We start from the raw sequence: 25,767 nt of genomic DNA on the forward strand, positions 1-25,767 counted from the left end.
GGTGGGGGCGTGGGGCGCCCGGATCCCGTCCGGGGCCCCGAAGACAGGCGATCTTCGCCCAGACCCGGAGGCCTCCCGGCGTCCTCGATCCCCTCCCAGAGCCCAAGGGATGGAGCGCCCGGATCCCTGCCCCGGTCCGCGCCCCCGCCCTTACCGGTCGCGGGGGTCGATCCACGACGTCTGGCGCGTGTTGTGGTCGATGTAGAAGACGCGGCCGTCGTAGTCGCGCGCCTCCTCCCAGCCGGCGGGCAGCGGCAGCTCGGCGCTCTCCCGGGCCCGCGGCGGCGGCGGCGCGGAGGGCGCGGGGGGCGCGGGGGCCGCGGCAGGGGGCGCGGGCGGCGGCGGCTCCCGAGGGGGCTGCGCGGACGGCGGCGGCTCCCGTGGGGCCTCCCGCGGCTCTCCCCGCCGCCGCCGCCGGCCGCCGCTCAGCCACGGCATGACCGCACGAGCCCCGCCGCCGCCGCCCGGCCGCCCCGCGCGCGCCGCCTCCTCCGCCAGCACTAAGGCCCGGCGCCCGGGGCGCGGGGGCGGCCGCGGGGAGCCGCCCGCCGCGCCCGGTGCATCCTCCGCCCGGCGCCCGCGCACCGGCGCCCGTCCGCCGCCGGCCCGACCCTGCGCGTTGTCGCCCGCGCCGCCCGCTCGCCCGCCCGGCTCGCTCGGATCGCCGCCACGCGTGGAGTCACAGCCCCGGAACCGCCACCGCCACCGCCGCCGCCGCCGGTGCCGGCGGCCCCTCAATTCCTGCGGCGCGCCCGGCCATCTTCGTTCCTCCGCGCGGCCCGGTCGGGAGGGGCGGGGCGCGCGCAGTCCCCGCCCTCTCCCGCTGCTCCGCCCCCTCCTCTCGGTCCCCCTCGGCTGCACCTCCTGTCTTTGCTGCTAGCCTTGCAGTCTCCCTCCGCTGCTCCGCCTCCAAGCTCCCCCGGGGCTCCTCCGCTACCCGCTCCTCTACCCCCGAGCCCCCACCTCCTCCTGCTGCTGCTCCTCCGGCTCCCCAGCCCGAGGCTCCTTCTCCCCACCCCACTCCCAGCCGCTGCTCCTCCTTCTCCTTCCCCTCCCGCCCCGCGCGCTCCTCCCTCTTCCCATTCCACCACCTCCCTCCTCCGGCCTCGCCGGGAAACCGCGCGGGGGCCAGGATGGGCGCCGCCGCGTCCGTCCGCCCCCGGGCCACCACGGAGAGGAAGGAGGGCCGGGAGGACGGCACCCCACCCGAGCTGCAGACACGGCCCGCCTGGGGCTGACTCCTGGGACCCAAACAATTCCCGGGGGAGAGGGCGGTCACCTCATTTTACCCGTTCCCAGGCCTTGGAGGTCTGGGGGCCTCCCTTCTACTCACTTGGGGCGGGGGGGGGGGGGGACATGTGCCTTGGGTCTCCCGAATACCCGAGATGGTCCCGCGAAGTGGGGTAAAGCCCCGGAGGGGAGGCCGAGGGAGCTCGGGTAGCTGGATGAGGTACCAGTGGCCAGTCATCTTGGGTGGAGCTGGGAGGACACACCTGGAAGCGGGGAGCCGGGTAGGTGGCCACTTATGCATCCCTGCCAGGAGAGCCCCAGAAGGGCTGATCCGGAGTCCCCGCTCTGGGCCAGGCCCCCTGACCTGCCTTGAGCTCTTCCACCTTCCAGAGCGGAGGTTCTGATAGTTTGAGCAGAGACCCAAGTAAGCCACTGCTGGGGAGGAAGCCAGGTCAATTCCGAAACCTCGAAACCTCGATGGTAATTTATGTTCCACTCGCATCTCAAGCTGGGGAAATTGAAGTCCAACTTTAGGTTCTCTCTTGCTCCAAGTGTCCCAGCTACTTAGTACCCCAGTTCCCTGGCCACAAGACTTAATGCCAGGAAATGCAGAAAAGTATCAGGCAGGTTTTAAAACAGTGTTATGGTGATATAAAAACAGCTAGTAAAAGGTCAAACAGTGGTCCAAGTCTAGATACATAGAAGAGACTGAAGGAAAACCTTTCAGAAGGCTCACAGTAGTTTGCATTCCTTTGTGAGATGGTTTTTTAAAAATTATTTACCCTCCAAATTGTCTGTAAAATGGTAACATTACTTTTATAAGGGGGAAATGTTTTTAAAGACCGTGGAGGCATGGAGACTGCATACTGGGACATATCCAAGGAAGCTCTTTTCTCCCCTCCTCTCACAACAACACAGAGACTTCCTTGCTCCCCAAGTATCTGCCCCCACCCAAAACTTAATATGCCAGAAATCCCACCACTAGAGTCCTTTTAGTGAAACATGGGTGATTATTAATGTCCCAGGAAAAGGTAGGGAGAGTAACAAAAAAGCGAATACTTCCTGATCTTGCACGTTGCGGGGGGGGGGGGGGGGGGGATGCCCAAGGGCAAGTCTCCCTGCTGTGATCTCTTCCCTTCTGAGCAGCATGAGTTATTGCCAAGCAAGCTGCCACTGCTTTTTCTCTCTCTTCCCACCCACCCTGCAGTCACTTTGCCACCCAACGTGGCCAGGCTGAAGCTGCGTTCCACTCTCCCAGGCATCATGTCCTTTCAGAATTTCACAAATCTGGGTACTGTCGCTCAAATCTGCCCTGAATGGGACCAGGGTGTGTTAGACTGAAGCCAGACTCTACAGAGAGAGGAGAACACCCACACATCAAAGGCAAGAAGAGAAAGTATCACATAAAGAGTAAGGGGAGTGGGGGGAGACCCATCCAGTTAGGAGCTGAGAGGCAAGAGTGGACTGGCCTTTCCCCGAGGATGGGAGGTCTTGTACACCGGGTGGGACTGAGCTGCACACCTACTGTGTACAAGCACTGGGCTGGGTGTTGGCATGCTGCAGAGAACAAGAGAGAGCCTGTGCACCCCCCACGCCACAAGGCACTTACGACTGTGATTTGTCTGCAGATGAAGCCCAGGTTCCAAGCCCAAATCGAGGATTCAGGGAGGCCCCGTGAGACTCAAAGGAAGGCGCCTCCCATGCGGAAGCTGAGGCTCAGGCCTTCAGGTTCCCAAGTTCTGAGCCCTGTTCCCTTGGCACATGAGCTGCTGGCACCAGATGCTTGATTCTCACAGCAAATGCGGCATCCCACCCAGACCTCCTTGGCTGGGGCACAGACCGTTCTGGGAGGGTCACCCTTGGCTGACAGACTTCTGAGAGGTTCTGCCCACCCCCCAGGGACTGATTCTGCAGCAAGACGGCCCTGCCTCTTGCCTTCGTGGGACAAACTCCTGGCTGCCACACACCAGAGTTCCCCATGGGCTGCCATGGCTTTGCTAGCTGTGCCCTGCCCTCGCCTGCCTCCCAACCCCCTTCAGCCAGCACCCCCCCGCCCAGTCACTCGCATGAGAACGGCCACCTCAGGTGCCGCTTCTAGGGAGCCTGGCCTGAGAGAGTCCGCTCCGCTTGCTCTCTTCCAAGCACTTAGCAAATATAAACCATCTGACCATCATGACAACATCTACGGATAGTCCTTATTTCATGTGCACGTCACTAGAGGAGAATTCAGAAAAAGGGGGGACACAGCGTGCCAGTGAAGATGGATGGGAGACCCCCGCTGGAAAAGCTTTATCCACATGCCCAGGTGGCCCCTGGAGCTCTCTGACAGGGAGAAGTACAGCAGGCCTGTTGCATTTATCTTCCCTGAGTGAGCTAACTAAAGAAAAAGGCCAGAACTTGGGGTGCCCAAGGCCTGTTGACAGCACCGTTAGTCCTTCTTGACTTGAAAGGTTTGCCCTAGGCAGCCGCTGCTGGTCCCTGCAGACCTGTGCAGGCGGCTGGGCCGGAGGCGCCGGAGGAAGGGAGTCCTGACTCCCCAGCACCGCCAGCCATTGGGAAGAATGATCTGCGTGTGCTAATTGTCAGGGAGAAGAAGGCCCGTCTTTCTTACGGTCCAGCGGGGCTTTCCATGCGGGACTAAAGACAGAGGCACACGCCGGACACTGGAGGGGAAGAAGTCTTCGGTCTGAGCTGAATGCACAATCACACATTCTTTATTGCCTCTGTATTAAAACCACAGCCTCGCCAACAACGAAAGTACAAACATTGCTGTGACCTATCCTCTCACCAAGATTTCTGATGTAAAACCAGCTCAGGAAAAATCCACTTAGGCTCTGGGTAATTGAGGTGCAGATGATTGTTTGCAGCTCCGACCTTCTGGGAAATCCCTTTTCTGCAGTGGTTAAAATGCACTCAACTACAGCTTGCGGAAGATTTTCCTTCAAATGCTCGTTAAGGAGTAAAAGCAGCACGCTCTTTGCATGCCAGATGAGCAAACACAGAGTTTGAAGATTTTTACTTTCAATTAGATTCCGCCTCTGTCCCCACTCCTCTTCCCGAAGGAGAGTCTTTATTTTATCTTATTTTATTTTATTTTCAAATACAAGGTACAAATTTGCATCTAGACACGTTCGATGCTTGAGAAGCTTCTAGAAAAGGGGGGTACCATGAAGGCCACAATCGTCGTATCTAAAATGAGAGAAATAAATACTGCCAAAGGAGTCTTGCTTACTTGTGTAAACAGTCAAGTGTTCTAGGAAATGACACATGGGCTAATTCTGCACATCGAGCTGAGAGGAAACCGGAAGTGGGCCGGATTGGGTCTGAAGAAGAAATGGCTCATTGTTTGGCATTCTTTAAATGCTAGAATAATTACTCAGTTATGGGCACTTCCCATATATTTAAATAATGCAAATCCACAGGCTGTCGAGGAGATTAGATGGGGTTCCTGCTAATTCCTGTCTCGCTGGTTTAGGGACTGCAAAGGAAGAGATAAATGCCAAAATCCCTAACCTGGGACCCCTCCGCAGGCTCGGGGACTGGAATGGGGACAGGGTGGGGTTATTCCCTGGTGTTTTATTTTGTGGCTTTATGGCTTTAACTTTGACACTTACTTGACTGTGATCAGAAAGGCTGTTGTTTAGATTTTGAGTGGGGACGGAGAACCTGACAGCGCTTTTCTCAAATGTGTAGATACAGCCAGTTTGGAGATTCGGGTGGTTCTCCTTTCCTGACCTTCCACTCCAAAGACTGCACGTCGGGTATTCTGGAAAAGTCAGCTGTGTGGATAAGCCGGGCAGCCTGCGTTCGGTCCATTTTAGTGCGTTATTCTGCTGTGTGTCGGCTTCCCAGCACAAAGCAGTCTTCTTAGAACGGGTCCTGGCTGTCACGCTGCAGGCACACTCCACTTGTACCTGAGGAATTAAAATTCAGATTAAAAAAAATGTTAGACCAATTTCTCTCCCAAACTTAGAACACTCAGAACCACCCACTTCCTTCCTCTCCAAGTCTCCCCTCCCAAGGCTACATTTTTACCGCTTTTCCTTCCCAGCCCATGGGTTATGTCCAACAAAATGCTAACGAGTAGACTGAAAATGTACCCCAGGCAAACCATAATTTTAGGAAGACACAGCTGCCATGAGCCAGCATACTACAAGACGCTTCCTCCTGGCTGGGCTCTCTGGGTCAGGATTATGACTCTGGTCCCCTGTGTATTTGGAAAAACAGATCCTTAAACTGCAGCCCTCTGCCTTGTGAGCCAAGCCGAGCAGCTTGGAAGTCTCCCGCTTACAGAAACAAGAAGGAGGATTTAGGCAACACAGTAAGGAGCAGCCTCTGGGTCATGAACCACTTTTTTTTTTTTCCATCTGACAACACTGGGGGTACGATTTAGTCTCTTCTGTAGCATGAATGGAACAGCTTTGGAACACAGTTAACCTCGCTAGATCCTGGAGCGACAACCCAGCAAATCTACAAGATGGTCGTTACGTATCAGTGATTCTCAGCCAGGGGCGATTGTGGCCCCCAGGGGACACGTGGCAGTGTCCCGAGACACTTTTGGAAGGAGGTTGGACTTCATCCGGTGAGTAGAAGCCAGGGAGGCTGCTCAGCCTCCCGCCATGCACAGGACAGCCCCCCACAGACAGTGCTCACCCCCACGTGTCACTGGTGCGGAAGCAGAGAGCCCCCCCAGCACAGGTGTGATGCAGGATGACATTCGTACTGCCTAGGCTTTCTGGTGGGGAAGCCAAGGCTCAGGGAATGTAAGTATCTAGTCCGATGTGATCTGGCCACTGCTATAAGGCATCAGCCCTGAGACGGAAGCTTGGCGTTCCCATCTGACCTCCGTGTTACTCGGGGCTTTCCAGAGAAACAGGACCGATAGGAGATGATAGATAGGTAGCTAGAGAGATAGATAAAAAGATTCATTCTAAGGAATTTGCTGACGTGATTATGGAGGCTGACAAGTCCCAAGACCTGCAGACAGCGACGTGGAGACCCGGGGAGAGCCAACGGTGTACCCAGTCCAAGGCCAGCAGGCTCGAGCCTCAAGAAGAGCCGATCTTTCAGTTCAAGTCCAAAGGCAGGAAAAGTGATGTCCCAGCCCAATGGTCAGGCAGAAGGACTTCCCCCTTACTCACAGAGAGTCATTCTTTCTGTATTATTCAGCCCTGGACAAATTGGATGAGACCCACCCACATCTGCTTTCCTCAGTCTATTGATTCAAACATTCGTCTCGTCCAGAAGCAACTTCACAGACACAGACCAAATATCTGGGCACCACATGGTCCAGTCAGGTCAACATATAAATTAGAAATCATATCTTTCGACTTTATAACCAGTTGCTCAGTGTTTCCACAACTCTTTCTGCTCACAGAGTGGTTCGAACCAGCAGCGGCCGCGGGGTGGGGGAGCTCACGGAGCCCCGTGCCCAGACCCATCAGGGCGCAGAGCGCTGGATGACACACACAAAAGGGGATGGTTTGGGGGGGATTTCACAATATCGATTCCAAGAGCCATCTGGGTAATGTTTTCCTTAACTTCATAATCAATAAGGATTTATTTATCATTTTAGAGGTGCCAAGCCCGGGGCGCCTGGGTGGCTCAGTCGGGGAAGTGTCTGCCTTCGGCTCAGGTCGTGATCCTGGAGTCCTGAGATCGAGCCCCACGTCATCGTCATCGGGCTCCTTGCTCAGCGGGGAGCCTGCTTCTCCCTCCCCTGCTCTGCAATTTTCAGTGACAGCACAGAAGATCATTTGGGGGAAAAGACCCTGCCCCTGCAAATCAAAGCACTCGTTTCCAAGGCTTCTCTGTCAGGCCAACTACCTCCCCGAGGTCAGCACAACCTTGCTGGCAGGAAAAATGTCCACTACTCCTATGCCCTGGGTTCCCAGGTGTTGGGGGTTGAAGTATGTCCCCAAAAGAAATGTTCAAGTCCTATGCCTTGTACCTGTGAACATGCCCTTATTTGGAAATAGGGTCAGATGTAATTAGTTAAATTAAGATGAATTCAAACCCACGTAGAGTGAACCCTTAAACCAATATAACTGGTGTCCTTAGACAAAGGAGAGACACAGACACACAGGGAGAAGGCCATGTGATGAGGGAGGCAGAGACTGGAGTGATGCCCGCAGCACTAGAAGCTGGGAGAAAGACTCAGAACGGATGCTCCCCAGAGTCTTCGGAGGGAGACAGCACGGCCCTGCCAGGACCTTGATTTCAGACTTCTAGCCTCCAGAACAGTGAGAGAAGAAATTTCGGTTGTTTTAAGCCACCCGGTCTGTTACTTTGTTACTGCGGCCCCAGGAAACTCATAGGCCTCCACATTTGTCCCCAGGCTCCTGCTATTGCCTTGAGGTGGGCGGTGGGGACAGGAATCTATGGAACTCTGTCCTCAGAGTCCCAACCAATGCCAGGAAGTCCCAGAAAACAGAAACCCACCTTGACAGCACCCAGAAATCCCACCAAACCCAGGAGCCCCAGGTCTGTGATGCTTGACTCCAAGACTCCGTTCCCTAAACAGAAATGGCCAGCATGCCGTGCAGACCAGAAGCAAGCCAGAAATGTCCGTATTTGCCGTGTGCTGCCCAAAGTTAACAAGTGTCTTGAACCACTGGGTGTCCACCCTGTAGATAAGAGAAGCGTCTCTTCTTGAAAACATTCGGCTAGTCCTCAAGGAGTGATGGAATCAGAATTTGAATGAAGCCCCCACCCACCCCCATGGATGGACTGGATCTTGGCTTGAGCTTCAGTGGCTGCTAAGATCACGAAAAGATAGCCATCCAGCACTGACACATTTCCGTGGAAGAACACACCACCTAGGACTCGGTCTTGCCAAAAAGTCAAACCTGAATCGGATCAAAGCCTGTGGATCTGATTACCAGCTCCCAGGAAATACAGACATCACAGGGCCATATTAACATCTTGGGGATGCTATCAACAAAATCCCAGCTGGGGAAACTCTACCCAACCAATGACCTTGTTTCTTTGAGAAATACACTTCTAGGGGGACAAAAGAGATGGAAAGGGAGCCTGTGGATGAAAAAGAGACTACAGAGACATAGCAACCGGTAGCATGGTGTGGGCTGTATTTGAATCCCAATTAACAAACCAACCGGAGGGGCGCCTGGGTGGCTCTGCCAGTTATGATCCCAGGATCCTGGGATCGAGCCCTGCGTCAGGCTTCCTGCTCAGTGGGGAGTCTGTTTCTGCTTCTGCCCCTCCCTTCCACTCGTGCTCTCTCTCCGGCTCTCTCTCAAATAAATAAATAAAATCTTTAAAAGATAAATAAATGAACCAACTGGAAAAAACATCTGTGATATTTGAGGCAACTGGAAATGGGAATACTCCTTGAGAGTTGATGGTCTTAAGGAATTCTTTTTTTTTTTTTAATTTAGGTTGAATAATGATATTTCAGTTATTTTTTTTAAATAGTCCATACGTTGGGGTGCCCGGGTGGCTCAGTTGGTTGGGCGTCTGCCTTCAGCTCAGGTCACGATCCCAGGGTCCTGGGATCGAGTCCCACATTGGGCTCCCTGCTCAGCAGGGAGCCTGCTTCTCCCTCTGCCTGCTGCTCTCCCTGCTTGTGGGCACTTGCTCTCTCTCTCTGTCAAATAAATAAATAAAATCTTAAAAAAAAGAAAAACTTTAAATAGTCCATACATTTTAGAAATGCATTTGGAAATAATTATGGGAAACGTGATATATCTAGGATTTGCTTAAACATAATACAGGTGATGGAGGACAGGAGTGAGTGGATTTGAAACAAGGTCATTGTGAGTTGATAATTGCTGAAGCTGGTGATGGGTCAAGGGGGTTCATTATGCTGCTCTCTGTCACGTATATATGCTTAAAATTTCCATCATAACAAAAAAATGTTTTAATTAATTCCATCGGAGCTTCATAAAAGCAGCTGAGCCAATAGAATCTGAATTTTGGATACTGGACTCATTTTCTCTAGCTGCTGTAAGAAATCACTGTAAGCACAGTGACTCGAAAGAACAGGCATTTATTATCTTACAGTTCTGGAGGTCAGAAGTCCCAAATGAATCTCTTGTGCTAAAATTAAGGTGTCAGCCAGGCTTCGTTCCTTCTGGGGGCTCCTGGGGAGGCTCTGTTTCCTTACCCTTTCCAGCATCTAGAGGCTGCTTGTATTCCTTGCCTCATGGCCCTTTCCAGCAACTGGGTCCCTCTCCCACCCTCAACTTGCGTCTCACCCTTCCTTCCCTGACACTGACCTCCTGCTTCTTTCCTACGCGGACCCGTGTGATTCCAGTGGGTTCACGCGGATAATGCAGACTCATCGTTCCATCTCAAGATCTTGAATTTAACCCCATCTGCAAAGTCCCATATGCCACGTAAAAAACATAGATTTGGGGGATTCGGATGTGTCTGGACATCTTTGGGGGGCCATTCTTCTGCCCACCACAGATGTGATCCAGACCAGGTATTTCACATTGCCCGAGACGTAACATTCTTTCGTTCTAAACCGGGAGCTGCTGGAATCTAGTGAGTAGAGGCCACAGACTGTAGTACTGAGGTTGAGAAGTTCTGGGCAAGAAGCAACAGAAGGAAAAGGGCATCTTATGTTCTCTACGGTAGACCTACAAAGAGCAGGTAACGGATAAATATTTGTTGAATGAATAATTAGCCTGCCATTACCTACATCGCACCTTGTCACTAAGATGACCTCAGATTTGGCGACCGCAGCTCAGACAGGGTCCTGTGAGATACTAAAAATTGAATGTAATTTGGAATAGCAAAAAAAGTATGCTTTCCTGCTGAAACCACAAAAAGAGAGGCGCCCAGACTTGATGTGCCTCTAGGGAAGAAAACACCACCACCTATTAAGCAATCCTGCCCTAAAATCCAAACCCAGTCTGATCAAAGCCTTTAGAAAGATTCCATGGATTCCCAAGGTCTTATTAGCAGATAAAAGGGTATTTACACATCTTAGGATTCCTCAAGTGCAAAGGTCTTTGGAGCTAGAGAGGAGTACACAGGGTGAGAACCACATAAAGGCAAAATCCAGTCAAGAGCTGGAGCTGAAAACGAAAGGACAGGGGGGCGCCCGGCTGGCTCAGTTGGTGGAGCGTGTGACTCTTGATCTCGGGGTCATGAGTTCAAGCCCCCCGTGGGGCGCACAGGTTACTTAAAAATAAGGTCTTAAAAAAAAGAAAAAACCCTAAGGGTGTCAGGGTCTTGAGACCTCCCATGAAATACAGCATGGAGGACATAGCAATCATTAATAGACTTCAAGTGTCCCATTAGGGCCACCGACAGGAATCTAGCCAGGGGCCAGCCCAAATCTTGAGTGTGTATGCGGGCTCAGTCATGGGATGGTAACTATCGTCTGTAATGGGAATGAACCTCTGAGATCGAGAATTTAGGAAAAGTACAGGAATTGAAGAGAATCGAAACTATGGGATTCATATTTGGGGTGAAGAAGGAATCTGTGCGTATCTGATATCTCATGCATTCATAAAGTTTCAAAGATTTTCTGAGCTTTGGAAACCACTGTAAAATGCATAATTAGGTAATTTATCTAAACTTGTAATTTTCGTTGAAAACTAATTTTATCTACAGTATTGGAACATTCATTTTTCAGTTTTGGAACATTTTTAAGAAAACTTAAAAAAGAACAATGAAGGTTCCATAGTGTAGTGGTTATCACGGCTGCTATACACGCAGAAGGTCCTGGGTTCAAGCCCCAGTGGAACCATGGGTGGGACATTCCTTTTCTCTGGGGCACCTGGGTGGCTCAGTCCTTTGGGCATCTGCCTTCGGCTCAGGTCATGATCCCAGGGTCCTGGAATCGAGTCCCACATCGGGCTACTTGTTCAGCGGGGAGCCTGCTTCTCCCTCTACCTGCCCCTCCTCCCATTTGTGCTCTCTCTCTAACAGATAAATAAAATCTTAAAAGGAAAAAAGAAAGAAAGAAAAGAAAACCTAAGCTTCACTATATGTTTAATTCATTAGACTCAAAAGTTATTTGCATACTTGGAAATGTATTTGTTAATTGAGACACTTGAAGTGATTAAAAAGGAAACTGACTGCAGTTCACTAAGTTGTGTGGGGTGTTCAGGGCCTTTTTTGGGTTTTGTTTTTCTAAGAATTTATTTTTAAGTCATCACTACGCCCAACGTGGGGCTCAAACTCATAACCCCGAGATCAAGAGTCGCACACCCCACCGACGGAGCCAGCCGGGCGCCCCGCACTGTTTTAAATGTGCTTGCAAATTCGGGACAGTATTTAATGAACTAAGCTTGCAAGTAGGATCAAGTATTCTCCAGAGGCCCCTTAAAAGTGGTCGTTACTATTTGCCAGAATTAAAAATGAATTAAGAAAAAGAATAATAAGATTTCTAGGCTAAACTTAAAAGGTTAAGGTAAACAAGGCATTTGAACCTGTAACTTAAATAAATTGACTATCAAGTCTGTAAAAATGAATACATCTCTTTTGCACACACACGCACGCACACACCACTTTGGGGGGCTCTAATCACCTCTTCCGAAGAGCTGTACAATGTACAAATTACAAATTACTGGGCTTACATTTAAAAAAGCACATGTCCGTCTTTGCAAGCCTATGGCAATCGTATGAGCAAGTACCAATACTATTTACCAAATACATTGCACCCACACTCAGTAACCTTACTCAGCCCTCCAGATCCCGCTTAGACCTGATAAGGTCGGAGAGAGGTCAGGTTGCATTCTTCCCGAGGTGCTTGTGTTCTGTTCTGCTCATAATCTGAGTCTAATACTCTGCTCTTGTCATGTTCTCATCCACTATAGGGGTGTGTGTGTGTGTGTGTGTGTGTGTGTGTGTGTGTGGGAAAGAGAGAGAGAGAGAGATTGGCTGTCATCTGAATACGTTATTTCACCCCTAGCCAGCTGGTTTAGGGTCCTTATAAAGGACCGGCTTAGCCCTGGGGAGTGTTGATGGAGGGTCCAAATAACCCTGTTTGAGGCCGCCGTGTGCTTCAGAAGTTCCTGACCTCTGACTGTTTGAATTCCACTGTGGCCTGATTGTGCCCAAGCACACTGAGAGTCCTACCCTGTGGCCCACCGGGCAGCACCATCACACCTCACTCCAGGCCTGCGGAATCCGCATCGGCCCACAGCGCCAGGCCCGCGGCCGTTTAGGAAGCCTCCGCGTGGAGAAGCGTCCGAGCAGCACGAGCAGCTGTTGCCGCGATGTTGTGCGGCTGCAGTTTCTGCTCAACAGAGTCCACGGTAGCATTTGTTCTAGTTACTTTTTTTTTCCGCTCTTTTTTTTTTTTTGACATCTTTATTTTTTTAATTATTTTTTTAATTTAAATTCAATTAATTCACATATGGAGTAGTATTGGTTTCAGAGGTAGAGGTCAGTGCCTCGTCAGTCTTATGTAACACTCAGCGCTCATTCCATCACGCCCCCTCCTCAATGTCCATCACCCAGTAGCATTTGTTTTAAATGAAAACTTAAATTTTCGGCAAATTTCCTCTATCAGTCATTCAGTTGTGTGTATATTTGTTACTGAGTTAATGCAAATGGCGCTTGGGTGGTTGGAACATGATGTTTCCCCAGGAGGCTCCGGCGAGATGGCCAGTGGCCGGAGGTTTCTGCTGTAATCAGTGGAGCCCTAGGGCTCCAGGAAGTGTGCTGAGCTCCAGCCAACCCCAGTCCTAGCACCCTAGATAAAGTTCTGGGTGGATTAAAGAAGGTCACACATGCATTTCTGTTCCTTATGTCAGGAGGAGGGAGTCTGTTTAGCCTCTTACTTTGACCAGTATAACTGGATGGGAGTGACGGGCTAGGCCTTCCTTTCCCAGGCTTAAGAGCAGGGGCCCTTCTACTGTCTGGTTCTTGGAAACCAGGCACCATGCAAGGAGTCTGATTACTCTGAGACCGCTCTGCTACAAGGCCGCCCAAGATGGCTATGTGGCAAGGAACACTGAGGAGCCAACTGTCTAAGTTGAAGTCTTCTCGAACCTTCTGTTTCAGCCAGCGTGAATGCCGCTGAAGCCACATGGAGCAGAGCTGAGCCCTGCCCGACCCACAGAATCATGAACACACCATAAAATATTGTCTTTGAAGCCATTCATTTTGGAGGTGATTTGTCACCTGGTGATGAATATCTGTGACAAATGCTCAGACCTGCATACCAGCCCCCTACTTCCTGTTGCCCACACAATAGGTCTGCCAAAGCTGAGAGGAGCTCCTCTTGCTCGAGGGAGGAAAAAAGGTAGGAAACAACGAAAGCTGAGCTAGGGAAGACGAGCCGACAAACAGAACATGAGCACGTGCAGAAGAAATTTGGGCCTGCTTCCATTTCACCACCCGTTCCCAGACGTGGCCAAGCAGCGGTGCCCCCATCACTTGTCTTCTCCTGCCCATCTTTGTTGAAGCGTAACTTAGTACAAGTAAGCGTGTAAGTCATAAGTGTGAACCTCAGTGAATGTTTGTGAAGTGAACTCAGCCGCTGAGCTGACACTGGGTCGGCCCTTGAGACACCCTGTCCTGGCCTCTTCCACTCACCAAACTGTCCCTAAGGGTAACCAGCCTCCTGATTCCTACCAGCCTGGGTCAGTCAGGCCTGCTTTGAAATATCCTGTCACTAGGATGCGTTCCATGTGTATTTTTTCGTATCTGGTTTCTTTTTCTCAACTTCACGTCTGTGGGATTCAGTCCTGTTGGCGTATGTAGTCGTGGTTCATTGGATCTTGGGGAGGGTGGGTCCCATTGCCGGATTAACTGCAACGTATTTGTGTGGGGGCTGATTTTACCTAAGCCAAGGGCCAGCAAACCTTTTCCGTAAGTGGGCAGATGGTGAATCTTTGAGTCACTGCGGGCCGTAGGTCTGTCACAACTACCCGTCTCTGCCTTGGTAGCCTGTAAGCAGCCGCAAGACGTATTTGCGTGATTCGGAAGTGGTTGGATAAGGTTGCGTACCAATAAGACTGCCTTTATTGATGCTGAAATTTGAATTTCATATGGCTGAGTGTATGGTTAGCCTTTTAAGAAACTGTCAAAATGTTTTCTCCGGTGGCTGTACCATTTTACATTCCTACCACTAATGTAGGAATGGTCAGCGTTGGGGCACCTGGATGGCACAGTCGGTTAAGCGACAGACTCTTAGTTTCAGCTCAGGTCGTGATGTCAGAGTCGTGAGATCGAGCCCCGAGTCGGTCTCCACACGCAGCACCGAGTCTGCTTAAGACCCTTTCTCCCTCTCCCTTTGCCCTTCTCCCAGCACACCCTCTCCTCTCTCTCAAATAAATAAAATCTTACCAAAAAAAAAAAAAAAAAACGGACAGGTTTCTCCACATCTTCATCAGCATTTGGTGTTGTCACTATTGTTTCTGTTTTTAAATTTTAGCCTTTCTGATGGGTGTGCAATAGTATCTCATTGTGGTTTTGATTTGCATTTCTCAAACGGCCAGTGCAGTTGAGCCCCTTTTCATCTCTTGCCATCCGTATATCCTCTTCTGTGAAATAGCTCTTCATGTCTTTTGCCTAGTTTTTAATTGGATTGCTTGGCTTTTACTGGTGAGTTTGACAGTTTGGTCACCTGTAGCGAAGGCTTTGGGTTGCCTACCCAGCACCCACCTACTCTCCTTCCTACCTGAAAGAATCCAAACATTTTTCAGGTATCCAGCCCTGAACTGCACAGCAGGTCTCTTGAAGGGAAAGCCAACTCCTTCTCTTGCTCTGAGAGTCAACTCAACACGAGTAACCTTATCATCTTCTGCCTAGTCCTGTTTTCAGGAAAACCAGTGTGACCCGATTCTAGCCATGTGACGGGACATAGGATAGGAAGGCTTCTGGGAGAAGTCTCCTCTCTTTTTAAAGAAAATTCATAGGACGGGGGCGCCTGGGTAGCGCAGTCGTTAAAGCGTCTGCCTTCGGCTCAGGGCGTGATCCCGGCGTTGTGGGATCGAGCCCCACATCAGGCTCCTCCGCTGGGAGCCTGCTTCTTCCTCTCCCACTCCCCCTGCTGTGTTCCCTCTCTTGCTGGCTGTCTCTCTGTCACATAAATAAATAAAATCTTGCAGCCCAGAACATTCTAACTTGCAGAAACACCTGCCCCCTTGCACGTGGTTATTGTTGAGTATTGTAGTTCCGCCTGTTTTTAACCAACCCGCAGGTACACCCCGCTCCGGTTAGTCACTATAGCTGCTGCTGTTTATCTTGAGTTAACGGGGCATACACAGAAGCCGACGTACGACAATTAGTCAATACACACATGGAACATTTACAAATGCAGACCTGGTAAAAGTGTACAAAGCAAGTCTGAACACATCCCCAAAACACCGGTAGCAGATAGACCATCCTTATGGAGGGAAAGACCAGCCACAGCCCAAGAGAAGACATTTGCAAAGCTCAAAACTGTTCACTGGGCTAGGTGCCTTTCCTGGGCTGCGTGAGCTTCTTGCCCTAGCTCCAGCCCTGTGGAGAAAGCTGGCCGTGCCCCCCCCACCAAAGCTTAGCTCCCGTTAGTACAGTCACCTTTCCCAGGCTCTGCGCATTCCTGTCTGGTCAGAAACCGCAAAGTCTGAGATTTTATCCTCCTGCAGGCTAACGAGTCAGCCTACCCCGGTTTCATGTACATATCTTTTTTTTTTTTTTTTCATGGACATATCTTGACGGAAAGCACCAGAGCCCTGGTCAGAGACACAGACTTTATTCCAGCAAGAAGTAGCAACCAGAGCACTCTCTTGAGTTGGTACCAGCTCCCCGATTCCCACAGGGCGACGTGCACCTGCACGTGGCGGGGGGTGGGGGACGCCGCACACACAAGAGAGGAATCCTGAGTTAGGAAACCGAGCTGTTATCAGGCTGCTCCCATCCTCCGCTCCAGAGAGATGACCCTGTCAGGAATGCAAGCAAAACTCCCCGGGGGGCCACACTGGAAGGTAAGCAAAGGTCTCCGGGTGGCAGGATAAGGCTTTCGGATCCTGGAATGTCTCCAGGGAGGGCGATGTTCTTCTCTATCTTTATTATGTCCACTATCTCCCGCTCTCAAGGCTGGCTGCTATCCCATCATCCTTGAACAAGCTTGCAGTGCCCTTTGCTCGGCAGACCTGGACTGTGTGGAAACACCAGAAATCCAGGGAGGATTGTTGTCCGATGTTTGCCTGGCCGCCCCAGGCCTGAGGCAGTGACATGCCCACTGTCGCCCGCCTGGTGTGGCGCCCTACCCCTCATCTGTTGCCCCCAACCTGTCCATGCTTTTGTAAATAGTCCCTTCCTGAGCTCTCCTTAAATTACTGGGTTTGCGCATTGCCACGTGCTTCTTGTAGAGACCCCGTCGGAATCAGAAATACGTGTAAAACATATACAAATCGTTAAGAAAAAGACAAACAACCCAAGTGCATAATAAGCAAAGGCTATGGATAGGAAATTCACAAAAGTCAAAACCTGCTGGCCGATGACCACAAAAAGATGCTTAACATGGAAGATTCTCAAAGCTACATGTCCTACCCCACAGAGGAGCTGAAGAAATGGGACTCTCGCTCAAGACTGGCTGACCTGGAAACTGCAGTCATCTGGGAGTGCGATTCAGCAGGACCTAGTCGAGCTGAAGAGGCTCGCCCCTTTGAATTGGCCCTTCTTGGAATGCCAAACTCCTCAGCTTAGTACGTTCAAGCCTTCTCTGGGCCCCTAGAGAAACTCCCGTGCACCCGCCCCATCCCAAAAGCGGTGATTCACAAGTATTAGAAACAACTAAATACTTATCAATAGGGGAATGTGTTAATGCATTCTATTTATAAATGATAATATCTTAGAGCAGTTAAAATTAACTGGGTCTAGGGGCGCCTGGGTGACTCAGTCATTAAGTAAACGTCTGCCTTCGGCTCAGGGCGTGATCCCGGCCATTCTGGGATGGAGCCCCACATCAGGCTCCTCCGCTGGGAGCCTGCTTCTTCCTCTCCCACTCCACCTGCTTGTGTTCCCTCTCTCGCTGGCTGTCTCTCTCTCTGTCAAATAATAAATAAAATCTTAAAAAAAAATTAACTGGGTCTATATCAACATGAGTAAATCTTAAAATCATAATTTTTGTGTGTGTGTTTTTTAAAGATTTTACCTATTTGACAGAGAGAAAGAGAGAGCACAAGCAGGGGGAGTTGCAGGCAGAGGGAGAGGGGGAAGCAGGCTCCCTGCTTAACAGGGAGCCTGATATGGGGCTCGATCCCAGGACCCCAGGATCATGCCCTAATCCAAAGGCAGACGCCTAACCGACTAAGCCACCCAGACGTCCCTCGAAATCATAATGTTAAGTGAATAAAGGATATGCCCTTGTGATTGCGTTTATGTGTGGAATTTAAAAACTCAGAACAATTCTATGCTGTTTATGAAACATACTTTTGTAATTAAAGTGTAAGATCAAGGATAGGAAAAATAAACACCAATTTCACGTTAGAGGTGACTGTTGGGATGGAAGGATAGAAATTAACGGGACAGAGGGAACTTCAACTCTACCTGTAAACTTTTTTTTATTAAAAATATCTGAAGCAGGGGCGCCTAGGTGGCACAGCGGTTGAGCGTCTGCCTTCGGCTCAGGGCGTGATCCCTGCGTTGCAGGATCGAGCCCCACGTCGGGCTCCTCCACTATGAGCCTGCTTCTTTCTCTCCCACTCCCCCTGCTTGTGTTCCCTCTCTCGCTGGCTGTCTCTATCTCTGTCAAATAAATAAAATCTTTAAAAAAAAAAAATATCTGAAGCAGGAGCACCCGGCTGGCTCAGTCGGTGGAGCACCTCAGGGTTGTGAGTTCAAGCCCTACGTTGGGTGTAGAGATTACTTAAAAATAAAATGTTTAAAAAATATACCTGGAGAAAAGATGGCAAAAACATGTATCAAATTTCAGCAGTGACTAATTGGGTGACCATGTTTTTTCCACGTATATTTTGTATATAGGAAATCTTTAATAATTTAAAGATGGTTAAAACAGCCTAAACGACCAATTTACATCAGTTAAACAAGGCACAGTGTGTCGACGGGCTGGAACACCGTGCAACCTTTAAAAACCACCAGATCAAGAATTTTAGGGAAACAGGGAAATTCTCAAGAGACGTTTGATATGAAAGGGTAGATTACAAAACAATTGCATGGGTGGGCACATTTTATTTGAAAACCTGCATCTTCCTCTTTCCATCACACGTCTGTAAACATGAAGATAAATGCTAGACTGTCAATTTTGGCTATGTCTGAGGAGTATGACTATAGACTTGTGTTTTCTCCTATATATCAATTATTACAATGACTACATAGTTGTTTTATCATACAAATAAACAATTTAATGAACAATTTTTTGTGTGCAAGGAACACATCAAAATGAACAACCCAACAATTAACAGCACTGTTCCATTTCAGACCAAATACCTGGAAAGCATTTTTGCTATTTGTTATGCCTATGCTGCCCTCTTGTGGAGAAATGGAAAATGCTTCTGAATGTAGAGTAATTTCTAAAATCCCAAAGTATTCTTTACATAGTAATAAAGACACTATATATAACTTCATTATTAAAAATTGATACATGCTCCTTACAGGAAATTTAGAGCACCCAGAAAAGTACGAAGAAAGGAAAAACATCACAGACTCTCGCTTCACCATTGGCTCAGGATTCTGAATCCGCAGGCGGGGGAGATACAAAGATCAGGGCACTGTAGGTCTGTCAGTATAAAGTCTACTTTCCTGCTCCTTGGGTGCTAAACTTGAACTTGAGGTTGGTATTTGATTCTTGCTTTATCTATCATCAGGCCTCTTCATTTTTACAAATATCTAGCAATATGGTCCCCGTTCAGATACTTTGGTTGCTTCAAGTTCTTGGTTTTGTTTCGTTTTGTTTTTTAGCTATGATAAAAAAAAATGTTGCAATAAATATCGTACATATATAATCTTGGTGACATAAATATTTCTATAATGTAAATTCCAAACAGGGTCTTGCTCGATGGTTACATGCATTTATACATTTCATTGATATTGTCCAATCGTCCTTCAGAAAGTTGCGTCCATTTGGCTTTCAATAAGGCTTGAGTACTCATTTCCCGATCGGCCATCCTCAACACCACCCGGTATCACTCAACTTCTTCAATTAACTTCTGGCAATTCGCAAGGTAAGAAATTCTATTCCAGGGGCACCTGGGTGGCTCAGTCCTTAAGTGTCTGCCTTCGGCTCGGGTCATGATCCCGGGGTCCTCGGATCAAGCCCTGTGTCTGGCTCCTGGCCCAGCGGGAAGTCTGCGTCTCCCTCTCCCACTCCCCCTGCTTGTGTTCCCTCTCTCACTGTGTCTCTCTCTGTCCATAAATAAATAAAATCTTTAAAAAAAAAAGAAATTCTATTCCATTATTGTTTTGGTTCACATGTGTTTCATTACCAGGTATTTTATTATTATAACTGTGGAGGTACAATCGTTTTTTCCTGTTGGATGGTGACTTAGGTTTCTTTGTACGCTTTGGTTCACTTCATCTTTTTTCTATTGGGTTTTTTCATCTGCTTTTCTTCATCTTTCTTTTTACTGACTTTTTATTTTGAGCTCTGCATAAATTAGGTAAATCAGCCATTTGTCATATATGTTGCAAATATATTTTTCTCTAATGTCATTTTATAATTCTTTATTTTCCTTCCTTCCTTTCTTCCTTCCCTCCTTCCCTCTCTGCCTCCCTCCCTCTCTCTTTCCTTTCCCATGCAGGGATTTTACATCATCACATAGAAAAATTTGTAAATTCTTCCTTTTCAGTTTCTGGACAAAGATCATTTAAAATAAGACATTTTAGGGGCGCCTGGCTGGCTTAATGGGTAGAGCACACAACTCTTGATCTCGGGGTTGTAGTTTCAAGCCCCACATTAGGTGTGGGGATTACTTAAAAATAGAATCTTTTTTTAAGAAAAGGCATTTTAAATAACGGACAAAAACTATAGGAACCTACAGGGTCTGGTTGGAGGAATGGCTGCAGTAGCGCTGTGACCGGCAGAGATGAAGACGGGGCGGGGCCGTGGCCTGAGAACTCAAAATACATGAGTCAGCGGTAGGTTTGGTCATCGCCTGAGAAGCCAACGTGGACACACGCCTCAAGCTGTGTTTAAAGGACTCTGGGAACTCAGGAGGTGCTCAAAGTCATGGCCATGGGTAGGGAGCACACCTGGGAGACGCTGCTGCCCCGTGGGCCTTTCTCGCTGGGCCAGAGGGCCAGTGGGTGGGCAGCAATACCCCTCGCGTTATGTTGAAAGTAGTCCGGGGATATTGTAAAAAAAGAAAATCTGGTCAAGGCATGCCGTATGAAAAAAAAACCACGTATGATTTCACCACAGTTCATATCTTAGCCCATTTTCTCCCCATCTGTTTTCAGCTCATATTTTTAAAATTGGACTCACACTATGTATGCATTCTTGGTTTTGTTATTCTTTGCTCTGTATTTTCCCCAACCTTTTATTATGAGCATTTCCAAATATTCAACAAGATTGAAAAAATTTTACCACTAACGCACGGATACTTCCCGCCTGGAGTCTACCTTTGCCATTTTACTAGCGCTCCTTTTTCACGGATCTAGCCCCGCACCCATCTCTGTCTCCGTCAATCAGTCAATCCGTCTGATTCTTTGATGCATTTCCCAGTAAATTGCCCACATCTGTGAGCGCGTCTCTCTATGTCGCCAAGCATGTCACTAACCAGTGATCCGTATTTGTTAACGGTGGTTTTCTTTGCAATAAACGTGACAAATAGTGAATTGCACCAATCTTCGTATGTGTGGATTTTACCCATTTTTTTCTCATTCACTATTTATCATAAGTTTTTGCTTAGAATCACATGAAGTCAACCAATGCATCCAGGAAGGCCGAACAACTTTGGGAGATACCATCTCCCCCTCCGGGAGCGTGGCGCGTCTCATGTCTTCTCATTGGCTCTTGGGAACGCTCAGGAACTTTCAGACAGGCTCAGGCACTTTTTACATCAAGCTTATTGCTAGGTATTTGAGAGTTTGTTGTTTTTGTGAAAGGACTTCATTTCAATTCTAATTTCCAAAGGACCACTGTAGGTACATAGAAAGGTGGTTGATTTTTGTGTATTTAGTATCCAGCAGTGTAATGAAAGTTTCTGCTGGTTTGCAATCGCTTTTTCAGGCGTTCTCTTGGGCTTTTTTAGGTATAGAATTAAGGTAGCTGAACAATGATTTATGCACCCATCTAGGATAATTATACCTCATTTCTCTGTCTCTGACTTACATCACCCTGGCTAGACCTTCCAGAACAATCTTACATAACAGTGGTAATGACGAGTTTTCGAGTCTGGTTCCTCACTTTCAGGGAATTCCTCCAGTGCAGCGATTCACCAGCGGGGACCCGGGGTCAGTGGAGGGGTGCTTTGCTGGGGCGAGTTGGAGCATGGGTGGTTTGAAAACGCTCCACAGCGATTCTGAAAAGTGTCACCTCCCCCAGGTTAGGTAAAACCGCATTCATGTTTCACCAAAGATTTAAGTGTTCATTTAAAATAGATACCATTGGGGCGCCTGGGTGGCTCAGTGGGAAGTCTGCTTCTCCCTCTGCCTGCCCATCCCCCTGCTTGTGTTTTCTCTCTCTCTGACAAATAAATAAACAAAATATTTTTTAAAATTTTAAAAAGAGAATAGATGTCATCAAATGAAGTGTCTTTTGTTTCTTAGTTCACAAAGAGTGTTTATCAGCAATTCACGGTGTGATGTGAATCTCTCAGATAAATAGAACCATTTTATTGAGCTATTATCCACATCCCATATAATTCACACATCCGAAATGTTCCAGTCAGTGATTTGTAGTATATTCACGGGGTTAAGCATCACCATAATGGTTTTAGGACATTTCCATCACCATAATGGTTTTAGGACATTTCCATCACCACAAAAAGAACCCCCGTCCCTGCTAGCAGTCGCTCCCCTTCTGCTCCCAGCCCCTGCTGCCGCCAGCCTCCTCTCCGCCTCCAGGCAGGCTCTGGAGATTTCATGCAGATGCCGTCAGATCCTGGATGGTCTTTTGTATCTGCCTTCTTTCACTTACATCATGTTTTCAAGGTTCGTCCACGCGGTAGTAGGAGAAAAACAGTCACTTCCTGATTTCTCTCCACCAAGTTCGCAGGGCTCAGCGACGGGGCGCCACCAACCCTGCGGCAGCGAGCACCCGGGTGGCCGTGGCCTTCCCCGCTCCCGCTCCCGCGGTCCCATTCAGAGCCGGGGCGCGGTGACTGAGCAGGATGTCCTGCCCACACTTTGGTCTGGAATCTATAAATCCGTCCTCTACGGTGCGTGGTTTGCTCGCGGCCCCCCGAACTCCGGCCTGTGCACAGTCGTCAGGAAATAGAAGGCTTGGGGGGGGGGGTATCAGCCAATATCTTCGAAGTCTAGCTGCGAATAGCCTCAGTCGCCTCCGAATGCCTCTGCTGCCCAAGGGCCATGTGTGGCTGTCACCTCCAGTCAGCACACTTGCTGGTCCCCTCTTTCCCAACGAGCCCCAAATCCGGGCACTGCAGCGACCTTCACCTCTTTTCCCTCCGTTCCTGCGGCCACGCCCTCGACTGGGCTGCCACCTCTCCTGTGCTTTGCGGTCCCACCCCGGAGGCAGCCTCCGGGCCCCAGCCCTGCCCGCCGCTGCCCCTGCGTCCTTAGCCAGGTCGCCGCCTCCACTCCCGCCTCCCGCGGGCAGGCCCCGGCTCCCGGCTGCAGGCCGGCTCTCTCTCCGCTCCTGGAAACCTTCCCCCCCACCTCGGCCGCTCGCCCCCTCCCCGGCTGAGGGTCACTCCTTTCCCTGTCGGCACTCCCCGGAGCACTTTCCAGCCCGCGGCGGCCGCTGCGTCCCTCTCCTGTGCCCCTTCCGCAGCCTCTGTCTCCCCCTGGTGGCCCCTATCAGGCTGAACTCGCTTGCTGGTCTATACTGTCTGCCCCAGGCTACAAAGCCGGACCCTGTCTTCTCACCACCGCACTCCCAGCCCCTAACGCCGGCAAGAAATATTTCTTTAGTCTGGGTTGCTCGACCTTGAGCCAGTGACACTGGGGGCCCGATGATTCTCCAGGGGAGGGGGGCAGCGAAGAGTGCTGTCCTGTGCACTGCAGGACGTTTAATGGCATCCCTGGCTTCTACCAACCAGAGGCCAGCAGCCCCCTGTGGTCAGGACAACCTGAAATGTCCCCAGGCATCGCAATTGTCCCCTGAGGGCCAAATCCACACCAGGTTGAGATTCCCTTTAAGACATCAGGGAGAGAATGAAGGAATCCTGTTGAGAGGGACTCCACTGGTGGCACTGATGAAACCCGGCGGGGGGGGGGGGCATTTCCTTTGCTCCATCTGATGAGTCAGAGAACGCAAAATGAGACCTAAGAGGGCAGGGAAAAAACTCAACCATTCTCTTTATCTTATCCACGTCCTCACATCTCGTTAAAACCAAACCAAGCCCATGCTGGGAACTCCGGCAACTTGTTTTCCTTATCTGCCCTGCGGCCTCTCCCCTCCCCTGATTAGGGCTCCCATAAGCTGTCTATACCAGCGCTGCATGCCACTGAAACCATTTCCCCAAGGCCCCAGATACCCCCATCGTCCCCCTTCTTGCTAACACAGGCTCTCCCCTCCCCCTTATTTGGAGCCCCACGCACAGGCTGATCCCCCCCATGATAGCAGGTACCCCTTACTGAGTGCTCCCCACAGGCCAGGAGGTGTCCGAGAGCACACCCTGCCTCGTGCCGTTCTGCCTCAGCTCCGGGAAGGCAGCTTACTGTCCCCGAGGCAGCCGAGGCTCAGTGAGCCTTCGCAATGTGCCCCAGTCCCATCACTCCTAAGTGGAAGTGGTAGAATTCTAAACCAGCCCTTTCCGACTCCAGGACTGGGCCCTTTCAAGATTCCACGACGTACCGTTCTGAGAGAGCTTCTCACACTGGGTCATGTGGGTGCAGGACAGCCTGGAGGTGTAGGAAGTTTCTGGCATGCTGGCTGGAGGACTGCTTCCGGCGTCCGTGCTGCCCCGTTCACGCCTCCTCCGCCCCATGCAGTTGCATTCCTGGCCACCAGAAGCTTGTAACAAAAGCCCCTTCTCAACTGTGGCCAGAAGGACCTTTCCAGAATGCTAATCCCGCCATGAGGCTCCCGCCCCCGCCCCAGATCCGGGAAGGGGCCTTCTCTGTTTCCTCGCCGGCTCCCCCTGCCGGCCACCTCCTCCCTGCCTTCCACTTCAACCACGTTGTGCCCTGAGTCCCAGAGCCTTCGGCCCTCGGTTGTTACTTGAGTGCTACCCTGGGTCAGTGTCCTCTGGCCTCAAATCTTGACCTTGTTTGCCTTCCCAGGGCCTAGAACAGCCTCTGGAACGCCAAATGCTAACAGTTGGAATGTGTGAACGAGTGGTTGGAATGCTTTGATGGGGATTTTTTAAAAGATTTATTTATGTATTTGAGGGCAGAGGGGCAGAGGCAGAGAGAGAATCCTGAAGCAGACTCCCCACTGAGCGCAGAGCCCGCCGTGGGGCTCGATTCCAGGACCCCGAGACCACAACCCAAGCTGAAAACAAGAGCAGGCTGCTTAGCCGACTGAGTGGCGGGGAATTTTAAGTGGTGAACACGGTCATTTGAGTGATTGGGTCTTATTTGACAGCACTTCTTTTAATCTGCTTAATGGCTTTCGAAGAGACACAGTTTAAGATTCCATTCTCATTATTGTACATCCATCTCCCCCTCCTTAAAAACAACTGATATAATAGAAGGGCAATTGCTTGGAAAATTGGACCAAGACAGTTGCAGGTTATGATTCAGGCTTACAGTCTCTGCCACCTTTGAAATATGAGGAACAGAGCTTGAATCCTACCACCGGGCTTGTCATTTTTATGTCTTCCATGTGCTAGGGCTTAATAGGGAGGAAAAGGTCCAGAAGAATGGAAACAGCCAGCTGTTGAGGCCTGTGATGTGCAGGGCATTCTACAATCTTTGCACATAAGGACAATTGTTGGCCGGCTGAATCTATGTCATAATACCCGTGACGTGCATACACAGTATCAGTCTCTGTAAAATTTGTTACTAATGCTTGGGGGGCACCTGGGTGGCTCAGTCTGTTGGGCATCTGCCTCCGGCTCAGGTCATGACCCTGGAGTCTTGGGATAGAGCCCCGCATTGGGCTCCTTGCTCAGAGGGAAGCCGGCTTCTCCCTCGCCCTCTGCCCCTCCCCTCTCTCTCTCAAATAAATAAAAAAATCTTAAAAAAATACTTTTGTGTGTCTCTGAATATAAATGTCAACCCCATTGAAAACACTTTGAGCCACAATTAAGCTGGCCTGTGTCAGCCTGGCTTACGCGCAGCAGCCTGAGAAGATTGCCATAAAGGAAGCTCTGGGCCCTACTCCAGCTTGCCAAACAAGGTCTCGGAGAAGAAGAAAGCAGGAAGGCCGGAGAAGAGCCCAAATGCTTGAGGCCTACACACCGGCTTGACAGCAAAGCCGCTTGACAAGAAAAACTGCCAAGGCCTTTGGTTCCTGATCCGAGCTTCTCCCATCTCTGAATCTGGATTTGTTCCGGGTTAATATCAGGGCAGAAAGAAAACTGGCAGCTCCTG

The 25,767-nt window shown here is 50.0% G+C and overlaps 1 protein-coding gene, 2 long non-coding RNA genes and 1 other non-coding gene across 5 annotated transcripts in view; 2 read left to right on the forward strand and 2 right to left on the reverse strand.

Moving 5' to 3' along the window:
• WWC3 (WWC family member 3) overlaps positions 1 to 453 on the reverse strand; it is a 117,067-nt gene extending 116,614 nt beyond the window's left edge. For both annotated transcript variants that reach the window (XM_087859871.1, XM_087859870.1), the window contains exon 1: positions 155 to 453. In XM_087859871.1, the coding sequence (XP_087715997.1) occupies positions 155 to 438 (284 nt within the window). In that variant the 5' untranslated portion in view covers positions 439 to 453. The remainder of the gene's footprint in view (positions 1 to 154) is intronic.
• Positions 454 to 1,363: 910 nt separating this feature from the next.
• LOC148107014 (uncharacterized) lies at positions 1,364 to 4,451 on the forward strand. The gene is made up of 3 exons (XR_015723313.1): positions 1,364 to 1,710; positions 2,438 to 2,640; positions 2,859 to 4,451. It is a non-coding gene; the product is annotated as an uncharacterized LOC148107014 (long non-coding RNA).
• On the reverse strand, positions 4,334 to 24,317 carry LOC148107015 (uncharacterized). Its single transcript, XR_015723312.1, has 3 exons — positions 24,086 to 24,317; positions 4,845 to 5,144; positions 4,334 to 4,419 (listed from the first exon to the last, which is right to left on the reverse strand). It is a non-coding gene; the product is annotated as an uncharacterized LOC148107015 (long non-coding RNA).
• TRNAV-UAC (transfer RNA valine (anticodon UAC)) lies at positions 10,879 to 10,951 on the forward strand. The gene has a single exon. It is a non-coding gene; the product is annotated as a tRNA-Val (tRNA).
• Positions 24,318 to 25,767: the final 1,450 nt, after the last annotated feature.

This window comes from Ursus americanus, chromosome X (genome assembly GCF_024610735.1).
Source record: "Ursus americanus isolate L20-20 chromosome X, mUrsAme1.1.p, whole genome shotgun sequence".
In the NCBI taxonomy this organism is placed as follows: Eukaryota; Metazoa; Chordata; class Mammalia; order Carnivora; family Ursidae; genus Ursus; species Ursus americanus.